Genomic DNA, 18,890 nt, shown 5'->3' with positions numbered 1-18,890 from the left:
TGGAGCAGATTTTAGAATCACTGCAGAAAATTAATAATGGCAGCAATTGGATGAACTAGAAGATGGAATGACTAGAAGCAAGAGTACTTTTATCATAGGAATAATGAATCAATTTATTATTTTATTTAACAACTACATGGTTAACATGTATATAAAGCACTTATCAACATGAAAGGAAAAAAACACCTTTCATAGGCAAGGTATTGTGTTAGTGTGTACGGATGGATGGATGGATGTATATATGCATACACACAACCACATACAACACAGTAATTAATAAACATTGTACATGATAATTTGCTAAAGAATGTTCCCAGAGGAGTATATATTCAGGACAACTTGAATCTGTGTCTCCTGAGTTGGGAGTCCTCAAATTTGGCCCAAATAAACTCTCTACTTATATTAAAACAAACAAAAAAAGTTAGAAATCCAAAAGAGGGAAAAGACCTTTTCGGCTAAGAGAAAATGGCAGCATCAGAGATAGACATCTCTTAAAGTATTACAGGTTGAAATAATAGGTAAGAGGTGGCTACAGAGAAGAAAGAGGAAGAGGATGATACCTGATTGTTTTCAGGGCTAAGACGACCTCCTGTCCCAGGAGTGCCTGGTATCTTTACCACTGTAGTACTATTGGCCATGGAGCCTTGTGGAGGGGTGCTGGCTGGTTCCGGTTTTATGGATGAGAAATTGGAGAGGTTGATTAGGGCTGAGGGGCCAAACTGGTTCATAATCTGCCGAGCTTTGGACTTCAGCTCATAGAGCTTATCGAGATCCTGTTTCTTTTTGGAGCTGTGAGGACCAAGGCCAATTAACTGGAGAAGAAAAGCACAAGAATTAGCTCTAGAAGAACCTGTAATAAAGGATGAATCTTCAGAGTAAAAAGAGGCCTGGTGCAATGGCTCACAACTGTAATCTCAGCACTTTGGGAGGCCCAGGTGGTAGGATCACTTGAGCCCAGTAGTTCAAGACCAGCTTGGGCAACATAGCGAGACCTAGTCTCTAACCAAAAAAAAAAAAAAAAAAAAGTAAGTAAAATGATGTCTGTTAGACTTTGAGGGTTCTTCAGTATATATGGAATGGTGACCATTTAATACCCACAGGTTAAAAATTGAGGGAATGAAGAATGTTTATTACTCTCACCTGATATTTAGAAACCATCTCATCTCCGAATGTTAAATGAAATAGTCCACAAAATTTAAACAAGGAAGCAAGTAAATGAAATGAAGAATCTTATGTACAAAAATAAACTAGGGCTGGGTGCAGTAGCTCATGTCTGTAATCCCAGCATGTTGGGTGCCTGAAGTGGAAGGATCACTTGAGATGGGAGTTCAAGACCAGCCTGGGGAACACGGGGAAGCCCTATCTCTGTAAAAATTTAGCTGGGGCTGGGTATGGTGGCTCAGGTCTGTAATCCCAGCACTTTCGGAGGCCAAGGCGGGTAGATCACCTGAGGTCAGGAGTTCGAGACGAGCCTGACCAACATGGTGAAACCCCATCTCTACTAAAAATACAGAAAAATTGGCTAGGCGTGGTGGCACATGCCTATAATCCCTCCCAGCTACTGGGGAGACTGAGGCAGGAGAATCACTTGAACACGGGAGAGAGCTTGCAGTGAGCCGAGATCACGCCACTGTACTCTAGCCTGGGCAACAGAGTGAGACTCGCACCACCCCCCGCCGCAAAACAAAAAAAAAAAACACAAAAAACACTTAGCTGGACATGGTAGCATGTGGTCCTAGCTACTCGGGAGGCTAAGGCAGGAGGATTGCCTGAGCCCAAGAAGTTGAGGCTGCAATGAGCCATGATCACACCATTACTGCATTCCAGCCTAGGTGACAGAGTGAGACACTATCTAAAAATAAAATGAAATAAAATAAAAATAAACTAGAGGCTGGGCACAGTGGCTCATGCCTGTAATCCCAGCACTTTGGGAGGCCGAGGTGGGTGGATCACCTGAGGTCAGGAGTTTGAGACCAGCCTGACCAACATGGAGAAACCCCAACTCTACTAAAAATACAAAATTAGCCAGACATGGTGACACACGCCTGTAATCCCAGCTACTTGGGAGGCTAAGGCAGAAGCATTGCTTGAACTCGGGATGCAGAAGTTGACGAAACTCCATCTCAAATAATAATAATAATAAATAAATAAATAAATAAATAAACTAGAATAAGCAAGACATTTTTGAGAACTTTGTAAAAATACTTGGTTAAGTACTACATGCATTATTTTTAAAGTATCAAATAATGTTAAATTGAAATAAGTCATAGCACAATCACATCCTTTAAAAAAATCAGTCACAAAGCTTAAGAATACAGACTAGTTCATTTTGGCATTTCAAACATGCTTAAGTCTATGTCAAGGCTATGCCCAATAAACATAACTTTTAGCAGTGGTTAAAAGTAAACTCCTCTTTATCAAGAGCAATTTTTCTCTGAGTGTTAGCAATCTAAGTACATGCAGAGACCCTAGTCTGGAGCAGCTGAGACTCCTGAATCTTAGAGTCATAAGGGTGACTCTGTGGACATCAGCTTGGGTGTCATCACCATCAGAAGCACATTCACCAAGTTCTGCTCACAGTAGCCTCAAACTTACTTACAGCTATCTGAGTGTCTAGATCTTTAATTACATCAGCAACAGCTGTGAGCCCGGTGAAATGAGAGGCAGCCATTTCCAAAAGCTACCTGTAAATGAACAACTGGCATCAAGCACCATCCTTGCCATGGAACCATTTTAGTTGCACGGCCTGGTACATCTTCACCAACCAGGATCCAAGCAAACTGGATGTGGAGAAATTTATCTCCTTTTCCTTAGTGGGAGCCAAGACAAACATCTCCATCTCTTTCATAAGCAACTTTGAAAATTAATTAGTGATGATTATGGCACATATAGACCATCTTCTTATAAAATGAATGTCTGCTGTTAGGGATAAACTAACAGCATATGGAATATTTTATTGGGCAAAATTGTGGGATATGAGCCTGCAGGAATTATATCAATGGCTTTCAGAACTTGGTAAAAGTTGGCAATATAAATGTCTATCTGTATCTATCCTACTCTTGTCCCCAGTCCTGAGTTCCTCCTCACCACACTGACTTTCTAATATGAGAAATCTGGCCCGGCCCAGTGGCTCACGCCTGTAATCCCAGCACTTTGGGAGGCCAAGGCAGGCAGATCACTTGAGGTCAGGAGTTTGAGACCAGGATGTCCAACACAGTGAAACCCAGTCTCTACTAAAAATACAAAAACTAGCCAGGCGTGGTGGCACGTGCCTGTAATCCCAGCTACTTGGGAGGCTGAGGCAGGAGAATCACTTGAACTCAGGAGGCAGAGGTTGCAGTGAGCCGAGATCAGGCCACTGCACTCCAGCCTGGGCAACAGAGCAAGACTCTGTCTCAAAAAAAAAATAATAATAATAAATAAATAATAAGAAGAAGAAATCATGTTCTCCTGGTTTACTCTTAATGAAGACAACTGAGTATGTGCTGGTTAAAAAACCAAGATAAACTAGAATGACTTGCTGGCCAAGAACCAGCTGATGGGGACAGCAGAGTATTAGGATCACTTGTTTGTTTTAACTATATGTGGCCTCCTTCTCCCCTACCCACAAACTACCAATAGAAGAGTCAGGATAGAAACCTTTCTTAACATGGTAATAGCTGTTCTAATATTATAAAAGCAAACTATTTTCCCAAAGCAAGTTCTATGCAAAAGCCTCATTAAGGATCATCAAACTGTATCCTCATCACTCTAGCCTCACACTGAACATACTACATCTCTCAAAAACATTCCCACAACCTTCAAGGGACTTCCCAAATAATACTGAGTATTGCACAAAATAAGTGGAGACTTTTTATAATAGAGATTTTTGAGTAAGAATTTCTGTTATAACATCTGGAGACATATCTGGGTGTGGTGGTGCGCACCTATAATCCTAGCTACTCAGGAGGCTGAGGTAGGAGTACTGTTTGAGCCCAGGAGTTTCAGGTCAGTCTGGGCAACATAGTGAGACATTGTCCCTTTCTCTTTTTTTTTTGAGACAAGGTCTCATTTTGTAGGACAGGCTAGAGTGTAGTGGTGTAATCATGGTTCACTGCAGACTCAAACTTGTGGACTCAAGCAATCCTCCTGTCTCAACCTCTTAAGTAGCTAGGACTACATGTGCACACCATTGCACCCAGCTAATTTTTTTTTTTTTTTTTTTGGTACAGATGGGATCTTGCTATGCTGCCTAGGCTGGTCTCAAACTCCTGGCCTTAAGTAATTCCCCTGCCTCAGCCTACCAGAGTGCTGGAATTATAGGCTTGGGCCACCACACTCAGCCCCGTCTCTCTTTTTTTTTTTTTGAGACGGAGTCTCACTGTGTCGCCCAGGCTGGAGTGCAGCGGTGCGATCTCAGCTCACTGCAACCTCTGCCTTGCGAGTTCAAGCAATTCCTGCCTCAGCCTCCTGGGTAGCTGGGATTACAGGCGCACGCCACCATGCCCGTCAGATTTTTGTATTTTTAGTAGAGGTGGGGTTTCACCATGTTCGTCAGGCTAGTCTCAAACTCCTGACCTCGTGATCCACCCGCCTCGGGCCTCTCATAGTGCTGGTATTACAGGTATGAGCCACTGTGCCCAGCCTCAGCCTAAATTTTTTTTAGGGCTGGGCACAGTGGCTCACGCCTGTAATCCCAGCACTTTAGGAGGCCAAGGCAGGTGGATCACCTGAGGTCAGGAGTTCGAGACCAGCCTGGCCAACATGATGAAACCCCATCTCTACTAAAAATACAAAAAATTAGCCAAACGTGGTGGCAGGCACCTGTAGTCCCAGCTACTTGGGAGGCTGAGGCAGGAGAACTGCTTGAACCCAGGAGGTGGAGGTTGCAGTGAGCCGAGATCATGCCACTGCACTCCAGCCCGGGCAACAAGAGTGAAATTCTGTCTCAAAAAAAAAAAGCAAATAAATAATGAAAAACTTTTTTAGGATGGGTGATGTGGCTCACGCTTGTAATCTCAGCACTTTGGGAGACCGAGGCAGGCAGATCACCTGAGATCAGGAGTTCGAGACAGGCCTGGCCAACATGGTGAAACCCCGTCTCTACTAAAAATACAAAAAATTAGCCAGGTGGGGTGGCAGGCGCCTGTAATCCCAGCTACTTGGGAGGCTGAGGCAGGAGAATCACTTGAACCTGGGAGGCGGAGGTTGCAGTGAGCCGAGATCGCACCGTTGCACTCTAGCTTGCGCGACAAGGGCGAAACTCCATCTCAAAAAAAAAAAAAATTTTTTTTTAAAGATCTGGAGACAAAAAATATGGCCTATCTACATAGTACCAAATATGAATATTCACATACCAAATTAGGATTTTTTTTCTTTTTTTGTTGTTTCCAGTGAGGTTGGATGAAATCAGGAAATAACCTTAAGAAATAGCTCCAACAGCAGTCACTTTAATGAAATAAATGGAGGCTGGGTGCAGTGGCTCACGCCTGTAATCCCAGCACTGTGGGAGGCCAATGTGCGTGGATCACTTGAGGTCAGGGGTTCGAGACCAGCCTGGCCTACATGGTGAAACCCCCATCTCTACTAAAAATATAAAAATTAGCCAGGCATGGTGGCACGTGCTTGTAATCCGAGCTACTCAGGAGGCTGACACACGAGAATCACTTGAACCTGGAAGGCAGAGGTTGCAGTGAGCTGAGATAAGGCCACTGCACTCCAGCCTGGGCAACAGAGTGAGACTCCATCTCAAAGAAAAAAAAAAAAAGAGGCCGGGCGTGGTGGCTCACGCTTGTAATCGCAGCACTTTGGGAGGCCGAGGCGGGCGGATGACAAGGTCAGGAGATCAAGACCATCCTGGCTAACACGGTGAAACCCTGTCTCTACTAAAAATACAAAAAATTACCTGGGCGTGGTGGCGGGTGCCTGTAGTCCCAGCTACTCGGGAAGCTGAGGCAGGAGAATGGTGTGAACCCAGGAGGCGGAGCTTACAGTGAGCCGAGATTGCACCACTGCACTCCCTCAAAAAAAAAAAAAAAAAAGTAAGTGGAACCTCTGGAGAAGGGGAAAAATCAGTTTCTCCCTAAGAAACTCGACAAAAATTTACTGCTGTCACTGACCTTGCTGAAAAGCAAACAATACTTCTGAATTTTAAATAATTCTGGCTAAGCAAACTATTTCTTCCTATAAAAACTAAACGAAACAAAAGCAGATGATAACCAGACACCCCCTGGTGCCAGACTAACACTACCCTTAGGTTCTAAACTATTTCTTGATATGGTAAGATTTTAAAACTGTAACACATTTGAGTGGGTGGTAATACATAGGCTTATACAACTGTCAAACTCCTCCCATTGAACATTCAAGATCTGTGCATTTTACTGTATGTAAATTATACTACAACTAAGAACAATAAATCAAACACCCCTCCAGCTCCCAGGAAAAACAGTGTACTACTAGATATTTATCCTACAGAAAGGAAAACCTGAGCTCGAGACCAGCCTGATAAATATGGTGAAACCCCATCTCTACTAAAAAAAATGTAAAAATTAGCCAGACATGGTGGTGGGTGGTGGTGGTGGGTGGTGGGGGCGCCTGTAATCCCTTGGGAGGCCAAGGCATGAGAATGGCTTGAACTCAGGAGGTAGAGGTTGCAGTGAGCCGAGATTGCGCCACTGCACTCCAGCCTGGGTGACGGAGCGAGATTCTGTCTCAAAAAAACCCTAAAAAGCTAGTCACAAAAAAAACACATATTGTATGATTACATTTATATGAAATTGTCCAGAATAGGCAAACCCATAGACAGAAAGTAGATTAGTTATTGCCTACGGCCAGGGCATGTAGGAGAGGAATAGAGACTGGCTGCTAATGGGTATACGGTTTCTTTTACGGGATACAAAAATGATCTAAAATTACATTGTGGTGATGGTTGCCAACCCTAATTGTATTAAAAACAAAAAAACCCCCACAGAATCATACACTTTAAATCGGTGATTTGTGTGAAATGTGAATGATTTAAATAAAGACTTTTTTAAAAAAAAACAAATGAGGAGGCTCATGAAATGGTCTCCAAGAGAAATTGTTCAATGAATGAAAGCAAAGTATAGAATGGGAGAATATTTTGTTACCGTTTATTAAAACACATGTATTGCCGGATGCGGTGGTTCATGCCTACAATCCCGGCACTTTAGGAGGCCAAGGCGGGCGGATCACCTGAGGTTGGCAGCTCAAGACCAGCCTGACCAACATGGAGAAACCCCCTCTCTACTAATAATAAAAAATTAATCAGGCGCATTGGCGGGCGCCTGTAATCCCAGCTATTTGGGAGGCTGAGGCAGGAGAATCGCTTGAATGGAGAGGCAGAGGTTGCAATGAGCCAAGATTGCGCCACTGCACTCTAGCTGGGGCGACAGAGCAAGACTCCGTCTCAAATAAATAAATAAATAAAACACACATACACAGACATACAGTTTAAATTCATAAATTATTCCTGGCAAGATACATAAGAAACTGATAACAGAGGGAGGTGGGGGAATGGTGGTATCTGGGTGGCCTATGGGACCAAGAGCGTCTTATTTTTCACTGTACACCCTAAATCCTGTATTATTGCATATGTTACCTATGGAAAAAATTAAGATAAACTACTATTTGGATTTTTTTCTCTGAAGAAATAGATCATACTCACCCTTTTCTTCCTGTTTTTTGTTTCTGAGAAACAGTTTCACTCTGTCACCCAGGCTGGAATACAGTGGCCATGATTTTGGCTCACTGCAACCTCGGCCTCCCGGGTTCAAGCAATTTTCCTGCCTCAGCCTCCTGAGCATCTGGGATTACAGGCACATACCAACACGCCTGGCTAATTTTTTTGTATTATTAGTAGAGATGGGGTTTTCCCATGTTGGCCAGGCTGGTCTCGAACTCCCAACCTCAAGTGATCCACCCACCTCGGCCTCCCACAGTGCTGGGATTACAGGCGTGAGCCACTGCACCAGGCCTTGAGTTTTTTGTTTGCAGAGATAGGATCTTGCTGTTGCCCAGGCTGGAGTGCAGTGGTGAAATCACAGCTCACTGCACCCCCAAAATCCTGGGCTCAAGCAATAATCTTGCGTCAGCCTCTTGAGTAGCTGGGGCTACAAGTGCAAACCACACCTGGTTAATTTTTCTATTTTTTTTTAGACACGGTGTCTTGCTATGTTGCCCAGGATGGCTCTGAACTCTTTGCCTCTATCAGTCTTCTCCCCTCAGCTTCCCAAATAGCTGGGGTTATATGCGCAAGGCACCACACCCAACTCTAACCTGTTTATTTTTTAGAGATGGGTCTTACTTTGTGGCCCAGGCTGGAGTGCAGTGGTGCAATCATAGCTCACTACAGCCTCAACCAGCTGGACTCAAGCTATCCTCCCACCTCAGCTCCCTCAGAAGCTGGAACTACAGGCATGCACCACCATGCCCAGCTCATTTTATATTTTTTATTTTTTGTAGAGAGAGGGTCTCACCATGTTGCCCAGGCTGCTCTCAAACTCTTGGGCTCAAGCGATCCTCCTGCCTCAGCCTCCCCAAGTGCTGGGATTATAGGCACAAGCCTCCATGCCCAGCCTATCTCACATTTATACAAAAATAAGTTCAGGGCCAGGTACAGTGGCTCACGCCTGTAATCTCAGCACTTTGGAGGCCGAGGTGGGCAGATCATGAGGTCAGGAGTTTGAGACCAGCCTGACCAACATGGTGAAACCCGTCTCTACTAAAAATATAAAAATTAGCTGGGCGTGGTGGCGTGCGCCTGTAATCTAAGCTACTCAGGAGGCTGAGGCAGGAGAATCGCTTGAACCCGGGAGGTGGAGGTTGCAGTGAGCCGAGATCACGCCACTGCACTCCAGCCTAGGTGACAGAGCGAGACTCTGTCTCAAAAAAAAAAAAAAAAATTCAAAACTGATCATATACCTAATGTAAAAATATACAACTTCTTGAAGAAAACACGGGTTAGTCAGAGTTCTTAGATACAACATCAAAAGCACAATCCACAAAAGCAAAGAACTGATAAAGTGGACTTAATCAAAATGTAAAACTTCTGCTCTGCAAAAGACAGTAAGAAGATAAGTTGGGCCAGGCGTGGTGGCTCACACCTGTAATCCCAGAACTTTGGGAGGCCGACGTGGGCAGATCACAAGGTCAGGAGTTCCAGACCAACCTGGCCAAGATGGCAAAACCCTGTCTCTACTAAAAACACAAAAAAATTAGCAGGGCATAGTGGTGGGAGCCTATAATCCCAGCTACTCGGGAGGCTGAGGCAGAGAATTACTTGAACCCGGGAGGCAGAGGTTGCAGTGAGCCGAGACCATGCCACTGCACTCACTCCATCCTGGGTGATAGAGTGAGACTCCGTCTCCAACAACAACAACAAAAAAAAGATATGTCATAGATTAGGAGAAAATATTTATAAATCACATATCCAACAAATGACTTCTATACAGCACATATAAAGAAATTTCAGTGCAAAGGCTAGTGGGGGAGGGAAAAAATTTTATTTTCAAAATTCAACAATAAGAAAATAACAACCCAATTTAGAAAATGGGCAGACTCGGCCGGGCATGGTGGCTCACGCCTGTAATCCCAGTACTTTGGGAGGCCAAGGCAGGCGGATCACCTGAGGTCAGGAGTTCGAGACCAGCCTGGCCAACATATAGTGAAGCCCTGTCTCTACTAAAAAATACAAAAACTAGCTGGGTGTGTTGGCGCACACCTATAGTCCCAGCTACTTGGGAAGCTGAGGCAGGAGAATCACTGAAACCCGGGAGGTGGAGGTTACCGTGAGTTGAGACTGCACCACTGTAGTCCAGCCTGGGCAACAGAGCAAGACTCCATCTCTCCAAAAAAAAAAGAAAATGGGCAGACTGGGCATGATGGCTCATGCATGTAATCCCAGTACTTTGGGAGGCCAAGGCAGGAGGATTGCTTAAGCTAAGGAGTTTGAGACAAGGCTAGGTAACATAATGAGACCCTGACTCTTTATTTATTTTAAAGGGCAAAAGATCTGAGCAGACCCTTCATCAAAGATAAACAAATGGCAAATAGGCACATGAAAAGATGTTCAATATCATTTGTCACCAGGAAAATGCAAATTTTAAAAAACATGATATACCTATATAAAATAGCTAAAATTTAAAAACAAAAACAAGTGCTGGAGAGGATACAAAGGAACTGAAACCCTCATACATTGCTGGTGTGAATGTAAAATGGTATAGTTTTTCTTGAAGACAGTTCAGTAGTTTCTTCTAAAGTTAAATGTATACTTATATGACTCAGCAATCCCACTCCTAGGTACTTACTGTAGAGAAATGAAAACTTACATTCACACAAAAATCTGTTCATAAATATTTATAGCAACATCATTCACAACTACCAAAAACCGAAAACAATCCACATGTCCTTCAAATGGTGAATAAACAAATTATGGTATATCCATTCAATGGAATACTCAGAAATAGAAAGGAAAGGTCAGGTGCAGTGGCTCACATCTGCAATCCCAGCAATTTGGGAGGCCAAGGCAGGTGGATCACCTGAGATCAGGAATTTGAGACCAGCCTGGCCAACATGGTAAAACCCTCTCTCTACTAAAAATACAAAAATTAGCCTGGCATGGTGGCATGTGCCTGTAATCCCACCTACTCGGAAGGCTGAGGCAGGAGAACTGCTTGAACCTGGGAGGCGGAGGTTGCAGTGAGCCAAGATTACACCATTGCATCTACTCGGGAGGCTGAGGCAGGAGAATTGCTTCAACCCGGGAGGTGGAAGTTGCAGTGTGCAGAGATCGCACCATTGCACTCCAGCCTGGGCAGCAGAGTAAGACTGTCTCAACAATAACAACAACAAAAAGACTACTGACACATGCAACAACATAGATGAATCTCAAATGTATCATACTAAGTGAAAAAGGCAAGGCTCAAATGGCTGTATAATTCCATTTATAGGCCACTCTGGAAAAAAACAGTTATAGGGATGGAAAACAGATCAGTGGCTGTTAAGGAGTCTGGGGCAGAGGAGCGTTTGACTACAAAGGAGCAGCATGATTAAATCTGTAGAGGTGGGGGGTGAAATTGTTCTGTATCTTGAGTGTTGTAGTGCTTACATGACAGTATATATTTGTCATATTCTATGAGTTATGACTGTACCCCATAATAATTTTATTGTATATAAATTTTAAAAAAATGTATTTTTTTGGTGGAGTTCCGCTTTGTTGCCCAAGCTGGAGTGCAATCGAGTGATTTCAGCTCACTGCAAACTCCGCCTGCCAGGTACAAGCAATTCTCCTGTCTCAGCCTCCCAAGTAGCTCGGATTACAGGCATACACCACCATGCCCAGCTATTTTTTTTTTGTATTTAGTACAATAGGGGTTTCACCATGTTAGGCTGGTTGCGAACTCCTGACCTCAGGTGATCCACTTGCCTCGGCCTCCCAAAGTGCTGGGATTACAGGGCATGCACTTCCAAGCCCGGCCTACTTTTTTTGTTTGTTTGTTTGTTTTTGAGACAATCTCACTCTGTTGCCCAGGCCAGAGTACAGGAGCCCAATCTTGGCTCACTGTAACCTCTGCCTCCCGAGTTCAAGCGATTCTACTGCCTCAGCCTCCAGAGTAGCTGGGATTACAGGCATGGGCTACCATGCCGGGCTAATTTTTGCATTTTTTAGTAGAGATGACATTTCGTCATGTTGGCCAGGCTGGTCTTGAACTCCCGACCTCAGGTGATCCACCTGCCTCAGCCTCCCAAAGTGCTGGGATTATAGGCATGAGACACTGTACCCAACCAAAAATAAATTTTAAAAAGTAAAACAGGGCCAGGTGCAGTGGCTCATGCCTGTAATCCCAGCACTTTGGGAGGCTGAGGCGGGCAGATCACTTGAGGTCAGGAGTTCGAGACCAGTTTGGCTAACATGGTGAAACCCCGTCTCTACTAAAAATACAAAAATTAGCCGGGTATGCTGGCTCACACCTGTAATCCCAGCACTTTGGGAGGCCGAGGTGGGTGGATCATCCAAGGTTGGGAGTTCTAAACCAGCCTGACCAACATGGTGAAACCCCGTCTCTACTAAAAATACAAAAATTAGCTGGGCATGGTGGCGCATGCCTGTAATCCCAGCTACTCGGGAGGCTGAGGCAGGAGAATCGCTAGAATCCGGGAGGCAGAGGTTCCGGTGAGCCAAGATCGTGCCATTGCACTCCAGCCTGGGCAATGAGAGCAAAACTCCATCTCAAAAAAAAAAAAAAAAAAAAAAAAAAAAATTTTGCCAGGTGTGGTGGCGCGTGCCTGTAATCCCAGCTATTTGGGAGGCTGAGGCAGGAGAATCACTTGAACCCAGGAGGTGGAGGTTGCAGTTAGCTGAGATTGCGCCACTGCAACCCAGCCTGGGTGACAGAGTGAGACTCTGTCTCAAAAAAATAAATAAAAAATAAATAAAAATCAAAAACAAAAACAGGCATTAACTGGCTGGGCACAGTGGCTCACGCCTGTAATCCCCGCACTTTGGGAGGCTGAAACAGGTGGATCACAAGGTCAGGAGTTCGAGACCATCCTGACCAACACGGTGAAACTCCGTCTCTACTAAAAATACAAAAAAATGAGCCAGGCGTGGTGGTGCTCACCTGTAATCTCAGCTACTTAGGAGGCTAAGGCAGGACAATTGCTTGAACTCGGGAGACAGGGGTTGCAGTGGGCCAAGATCATACTGCACTCCAGCTTGGGTGACAGAGCGAGACTCCATCTCAAAAAAAAAAAAAAAAACCCCCACAAAAAACAGGCATTAACTGTGGGACAGTTTGAGAGAACAGTAATAATTAACCCTTACTATTACCTACTATATAGAAATTGTGTGCTATGATTCACAAAGTAAATATGGAAAGTCCATCCCCCAGTGATCTGTAGTTGAAAATACTTAATAATTCTATCAAAACACGATTGTATGGGTTAGAGTTCAATTTAAATAACCCCATCTAAGCAAGGTGCAGTGGCTCACGCCTGTAATCCCAACACTTTGGGAGGCCGAGGTGGGCAGATCACCTGAGGTAGGGAGTTTGAGACCAGCCCAACCAACATGGAGAAATCCCATTTCTACTAAAAACACAAAATTAGCCGGGCATGGTGGGGTATTCCTGTAATCCCAGCTACTCAGGAGGCTAAGGCAGGAGAATCGTTTGAACCCGGGAGGTGGAGGTTGCAGTGAGCCGAGATCACGCCATTGCACTCCAGCCTGGGCAACAAGAGCAAAACTCCATCTCAAAAATAAATAAGTAGGCCAGGTGTGGTGGCTCACACCTGTAATCCCAGCACTTTGGGAGGCCGAGGCAGGCGGATCACGAGGTCAGGATCAAGACCATCCTGGCTAACAGGGTAAAACCCCATCTCTACTAAAAAAAAAAAAAAATACAAAAAATTAGACAGGCGTGGTGGCGGGTGCCTGTAGTCCCAGCTACTCGGGAGGCTGAAGCAGGAAAATGGCGCGAACCCGGGAGGTGGAGCTTGCAGTGAGCTGAGGTCGCGCCACTGCACTCCAGCCTGGGTGACAGAGCAAGACTCCGTCTCAAAAAAAAAATAAATAAATAAATAAAACCACATCTATCCTCCCTCCTTTTTTTTTCTTTTTTTTTTGGATGGAGTCTCGCTATGTCACCCAGGCTGGAGTGCAGTGGCGCAATCTTGGCTCACTGCCAGCTCTACCTCCCAGGCTTGTGCCATTCTCCTGCCTCAGCCTCCTGAGTAGCTGGGACTACAGGCGCCTGCCACCACACTCGGCTAATTTTTTGTATTTTTAGTAGAGATGGGGTTTCACTGTATTAGCCAGGATGGTCTCAATCTCCTGAACTCGTGATCCGCCCACCTCAGCCTCCCAAAGTGGTGGGATTACAGGCATGAGCCACTGCGCCCGGCCTATCCTCCCTCCTTTTAAACTGTGGTTGACTGGCTGAGGATGACAAGCCCTAATTGCTTCCCTTTTAACAACCTTGTACTTCAAACAGAAGTCTAGCTGCAACCCTATTATTGTATTGAGAGGATCTAATTTTTCACAGGGTAGGAATTAAGGAGACCTTGGCAATAGTTGTAAGACCCTGGTATTCTCTGTGCATCTATTCCATTAACTGTTTTTTTTTTTTTTTTAAACAAAACAAAGGTGAAGAGAAAGGGGAACAGAAGACAAGGTAGCCTCCAAAACCTTTTTTTACCTCTGAAATGTTTAGTAATTTATTATTTAAGCAAAATACTGGAATCAAGAGGACTGGCCTGATGGCATAAAAGCCCTATACTGTGGTGCATGACTTCACTTAATGACTGGTTTTTCTACCTGGCTGTTTCTTTCCTCTCTGGCCTCTAAATGTATCTAAATGAGCTCATATTTCCCAGCCTAAATAAGCTAAAAAGGATCAATTATTTGCAGTCTGTGAGACTCGAGAGCAACAGAAATGCAAGATTTTTTTCCAGTGTGCAATTAGGATTGGTTAGTTGAGGCTCCAGCTGCTTTTGACTTATCAAAAAGGCAGTATAGGCCACATGTGGGACCCCACGTCTGTAATCCCAGAACTCTGGGAGGACAACATGGGAGGATTGTTTGAGGTTAGGAGTTGGAGACCAGCCTGGGCAACACAAAAAGATCCTGTCTCTAACATCAACAAAAGGTAGTATAGTGTATAGTACAGTGGTCAAGGATATGAACCATGGTAGCAGTATCTGGGTTTAAGTACCAACTGTACCAGTTTTCAGCTGTATTGAGCAAGTTACATAATCTCTTTATGCCTCAATTTTCTCATTTGAAAAAATTAAGTTAATAATGAAGTACAGGGTGGGCTTGGTGGCTCACACCTATAATTCTAGCAGTTTGGCAGGCTGAGCGGGAGGATCACTTGAGCCTAGGAGTTTGAGACCAGCCTGGGCAACATAGTGAGATCTCATCACTACGAATAAAAAAAAAAAATCAAAAAATTAGCCAGGCGTGGTGGCATGCAGCTGTGGTCGCAGCTACTTGGGAGGTTGAGGCGGGAGGATCGCTTGAGCCCAGGAGGTTGATGCAGTAGTGAGATGTGATGGCACCACTGCACTCCAGCGTGGGTGACAAAGCAAGACCCTGTCTCAGGGAAAAAAAAAAAATCAACATACTGCTCAATGCAGTGGAGCACACGTATAGTCCCAGCTACTATGAGGTCTGAGGTGACGGAATGGCTTGAGCCTAGGAGTGCGAGGCTGTAGTGATAGGCCTGCGGCCAGCCACCATGCTCCAGCCTGGAAAATAAAGCAAGACCCCATCTCTCAAAAAATACCAGTGTTTCACCCATCCTGCTGCTAACCCAGCACACATATCCACGCGTGCTGGCACCATATAAGTGTTCTTTATGACTTCAGAGATTAACAAAAGAATGGTGGATTGGAAAAAAATGGTAACAACAAGTGGTCAGCAGGAGGCTGATGAGAGGTACTGTGGAAAACCCAAATCAAGAGGGCTGGATGCCATCTTTGGTCAATTTCCACATCTGTAATTAGGAGTTGGCCCAGGCAAATTCTTTTTATCTTTTCTTCGAGACAGAGTTTTGCTCTGTCACCCAGGCTCCAGCGCAGTGGCACGATCTTGGTTCACTGCAACCTCCGCCTCTGGCCAGACCAGGCAAATTCTAAAGTCCCTTTCAGCATTAAAAATCAGTGTAAAGGCCGGGCGCAGTGGCTCACGCCTGTAATCCTAGAACTTTGGGAGGCCGAGGCAGGCGGATCACGAGGTCAGGAGTTCAAGACCAGCCTGACCAATATGGTGAAACCCTGTCTCTACTAAAAATACAAAAAATAGCCGGGCATGGTGGCGTGCACTTATAGTCCCAGCTACTCGGGAGGCTGAGGTAGGAGAAGTGCTTGAACCCGGGAGGTGGAGGTTGCAGTGAGCCGAGATCACACCACTGCACTCCAGCCTGGGTGACAGAGTGAGACTCCGTCTCCAGAAAAAAGATTCTCTTTTTTTCATTTTTGCCCTCTTTACCCTCCCTGTCTGACTTAAATTAAGTCCATACATAGAGATTTCAAAGTCTGTCTGCCTCCAACACACCTGTTTCACAGTGCAGCCTGTAAACATTGCTGATATAGTGCCTACAAAATATTTTAGGGCTTTCCATAAAGAATCCCAATCAAAAGTAGTATGTCTTCGCCAGGTGTCATGGTTCATGCCTACAATCCCAGCACTTCGGGAGGCAGATGCAGGAGGATCACTTGATGACAGGAGTTTGAGACCAGCCTGGGTAATGTAGTGAGACCCCATTCCTATATATTTTTTAATTATTATTTTTTTTTAGAGATGGAGTCTCGCTCTGTCGCTCAGGCTGGAGTGCAGTGGCACAATCTTGGCTCACTGCAACCTCCGCCTCCTGGGTTCAAGTGATTCTCCTGCCTCAGCCTCCTGAGTAGCTGGGATTACAGGTGTCTGCCACCACATCCAGTTATTTTTTGTATTTTATTTTATTTTATTTTTTGAGACAGAGTCTCACTCTTGTCACCCAGGCTGGAGTGCAAAGGGGCAATCTCGGCTCACCACAACCTCCGCCTCTCAGGTTCAAAGGATTCTCCTGCCTCAGCCTCCCGAGTAGCTGGGATTATAGGCATGGGTCACCACGCCCAGCTAATTTTGTATGTTTAGTAGAGATGGGGTTTCTCCATGTTGGTCAGGCTGGTCTCGAACTCCCAACCTCAGGTGATCTGCCCGCCTCGGCCTCCCAAAGTGCTGGGATTACAGGCATAAGCCACCGCGCCCGGTCTATTTTAATTTTTTTTTTTTTTGAGACAGAGTCTCGCTCTGTCACCCAGGCTGGAGTGGCGCGATATCGGCTCACTGCAGCCTCTGCCTCCCGGGTTCCAGCGATTGTCCTGCCTTAGCCTCCCAGGTAGCTGGGATTACAGGCACACGCCACTATGTCCAGCTGATTTTTATATTTTTAGTAGAGACGAGGTTTTACCATGTTGGCCAGGCTGGTCTCGAACTCCTGACCTCAGGTGATCTGCCCACATCAGCCTCCCAAAGTGCTAGGATTACAGGCATGAGCCACCGCACCTGGCCCAATTTTTTTTTTTGAGACGGAGCCTTGCTCTGTCGCCTGGGCTGGAGTGCAGTGTGCAGTGGCGCAATCTCTGCTCACTGCAAGCTCCGCCTCCCTGGTTCACGCCATTCTCCTGCCTCAGCCTCCCGAGTAGCTGGGACTACAGGTGCCCGCGCCCAGCTAATTTTTTTTGTATTTTTAGTAGAGACGGGGTTTCACCGTGGTCTCGATCTCCTGACGTCGTGATCCGCCCACCTCGGCCTCTAAAAGTGCTGGGATTACCGGCGTGAGCCACCGCGCCCAGCCTGGCCTATTTTAATTTTTTAAGACAGAGTCTTGCTCTGTTGCCCAGGCTGGAGTGCAGTGGTGTGATCTCGGCTCACTGCAACTTCCACCTCCCACCTTCTGGGAGGCCGAGGCAGGCGATCATCTGAGGTCAGGAGTTCAAGACATGCCTGACCAACATGGTGAAACCCGTCTCTACTAAAAATACAAAAATTAGCCAGGCATGGTGGCGCACGCCTGTAATCCCAGCTACATGGGAGGCTGAGGCAGGAGAATCGCTTGAACCCAGGAGGCGGAGGTTGGAGTGAGCCAAGATCGCACCACTGCTCTCCAGCCTGGGCAACAAGAGTGAAAGAGCGAAACTCCGTCTCACACACACACACAAAAAAAGGTAATATGTCCTTTTGTCCTTTGTTCCTATCGGCTCTAATTATAATGCAATGATTTTCTGATCGGGTATTTTGAAGTCCTATTATAATAAGTCAACACTAGAGCCACAAATGAAATAAAGTACATTTTGCAAGTATAGGTAAGGATGTTAACTCAGGAATAAATTATCATTAATTAAACCATCAAGTACTTTGAAGTGGTGACATGGGCATGGGTATGCTTTCCCTTATAAGTTGGTATAAGTAAGTTTTGATCATTTATACATAATAGGCGCTTGCAAATAGTACAGGCTAACCCTGGGGAAAAAATAGTAGTTTTAACTAAGCCCAATTCCCCCAAACATCTAGTTCATGATATAATTAGCTGGAAAATTAATCAAATTTAAGCCCTTGTTTTTCAAATTACTTTTTTTTTTTAGACAGAGTCTCATTCTGTTGTCCAGGCTGGAGTACAGTGACACAATCTCGGCTCACTGGAACCTCCACCTCCAGGATTCAAGTGATTCTCTCCCACCTCAGCCTCCAGAGTAGCTGGGACTACGGGCACGTGCACCATGCCCAGCTAATTTTTGTATTTTTAGTACAGACAGGGTTTTGCCATGTTGGCCACGCTGGTCTCGAACTCCTGACCTCAGGTGACCCTCCCACCTTGGCCTCCCAAAGTGCTGGGATTACAGGCGTGAGCTGTCATGCCCAGTCCAAATTAGTTTCTTGGCCTCCTAAATCTAAAATTAAAAATGTCTTTCTACATTGCAAGGAAAAGCTCTACAAAGTTCCCATTTTGAATAATCTATGCTTCTGTGAAAACAGAATTTAGTTTTCAAATGCCACAATACATAAGTACCCTAATATGTTATAGTCCTTGACATTTAGAGGAGCCTTAAGAAGGAGGGGATGCTTTCATTCAATTATATGTTTTGTATAACGATTACTTCTATTTTGCTGATGGACAAACTGAGAGTAATCCACTTAGAAGAGTAGAAAAAAGTTTTAGAGGCACACGTAACTTGGGTTGGGTCACTGTGTGATTTCAGGCAAAGTATTTAACCTCTCTAAACCTATTTCATTATCTGTACAACTGGACTGACAATATCTAACTTGTGGGGCTGTGATAATTAAATCATAGAATACTCAAAAGTGCATAAGCTGTGCCTGGTTAGTCTGAGTAGGTTTCAGAAAAAGA

At 45.0% G+C, this 18,890-nt stretch overlaps 1 protein-coding gene across 8 annotated transcripts in view; it reads right to left on the bottom strand.

The window, feature by feature from the left end:
• TAF12 (TATA-box binding protein associated factor 12) overlaps positions 1-18,890 on the bottom strand; it is a 57,411-nt gene that overhangs the window by 36,026 nt on the left and 2,495 nt on the right. For 3 of the 8 annotated variants that reach the window (XM_063713889.1, XM_063713898.1, XM_063713897.1), the window contains exon 2: positions 561-812. In XM_063713889.1, the coding sequence (XP_063569959.1) occupies positions 561-728 (168 nt within the window). In that variant the 5' untranslated portion in view covers positions 729-812. Of the gene's footprint in view, positions 1-560; positions 813-2,599; positions 2,698-5,884; positions 6,000-18,890 lie in introns of those variants that run through there. The other 5 variants (XM_063713891.1, XM_054538773.2, XM_063713904.1 and 2 more) reach the window with 4 other exon arrangements.

This window comes from Pongo abelii, chromosome 1 (assembly GCF_028885655.2).
Source record: "Pongo abelii isolate AG06213 chromosome 1, NHGRI_mPonAbe1-v2.0_pri, whole genome shotgun sequence".
Classification (NCBI taxonomy): Eukaryota; Metazoa; Chordata; class Mammalia; order Primates; family Hominidae; genus Pongo; species Pongo abelii.
The sequence above is the reverse complement of the archived record's forward strand: the minus strand, read 5'-3'. Positions and strand labels throughout refer to the sequence as shown.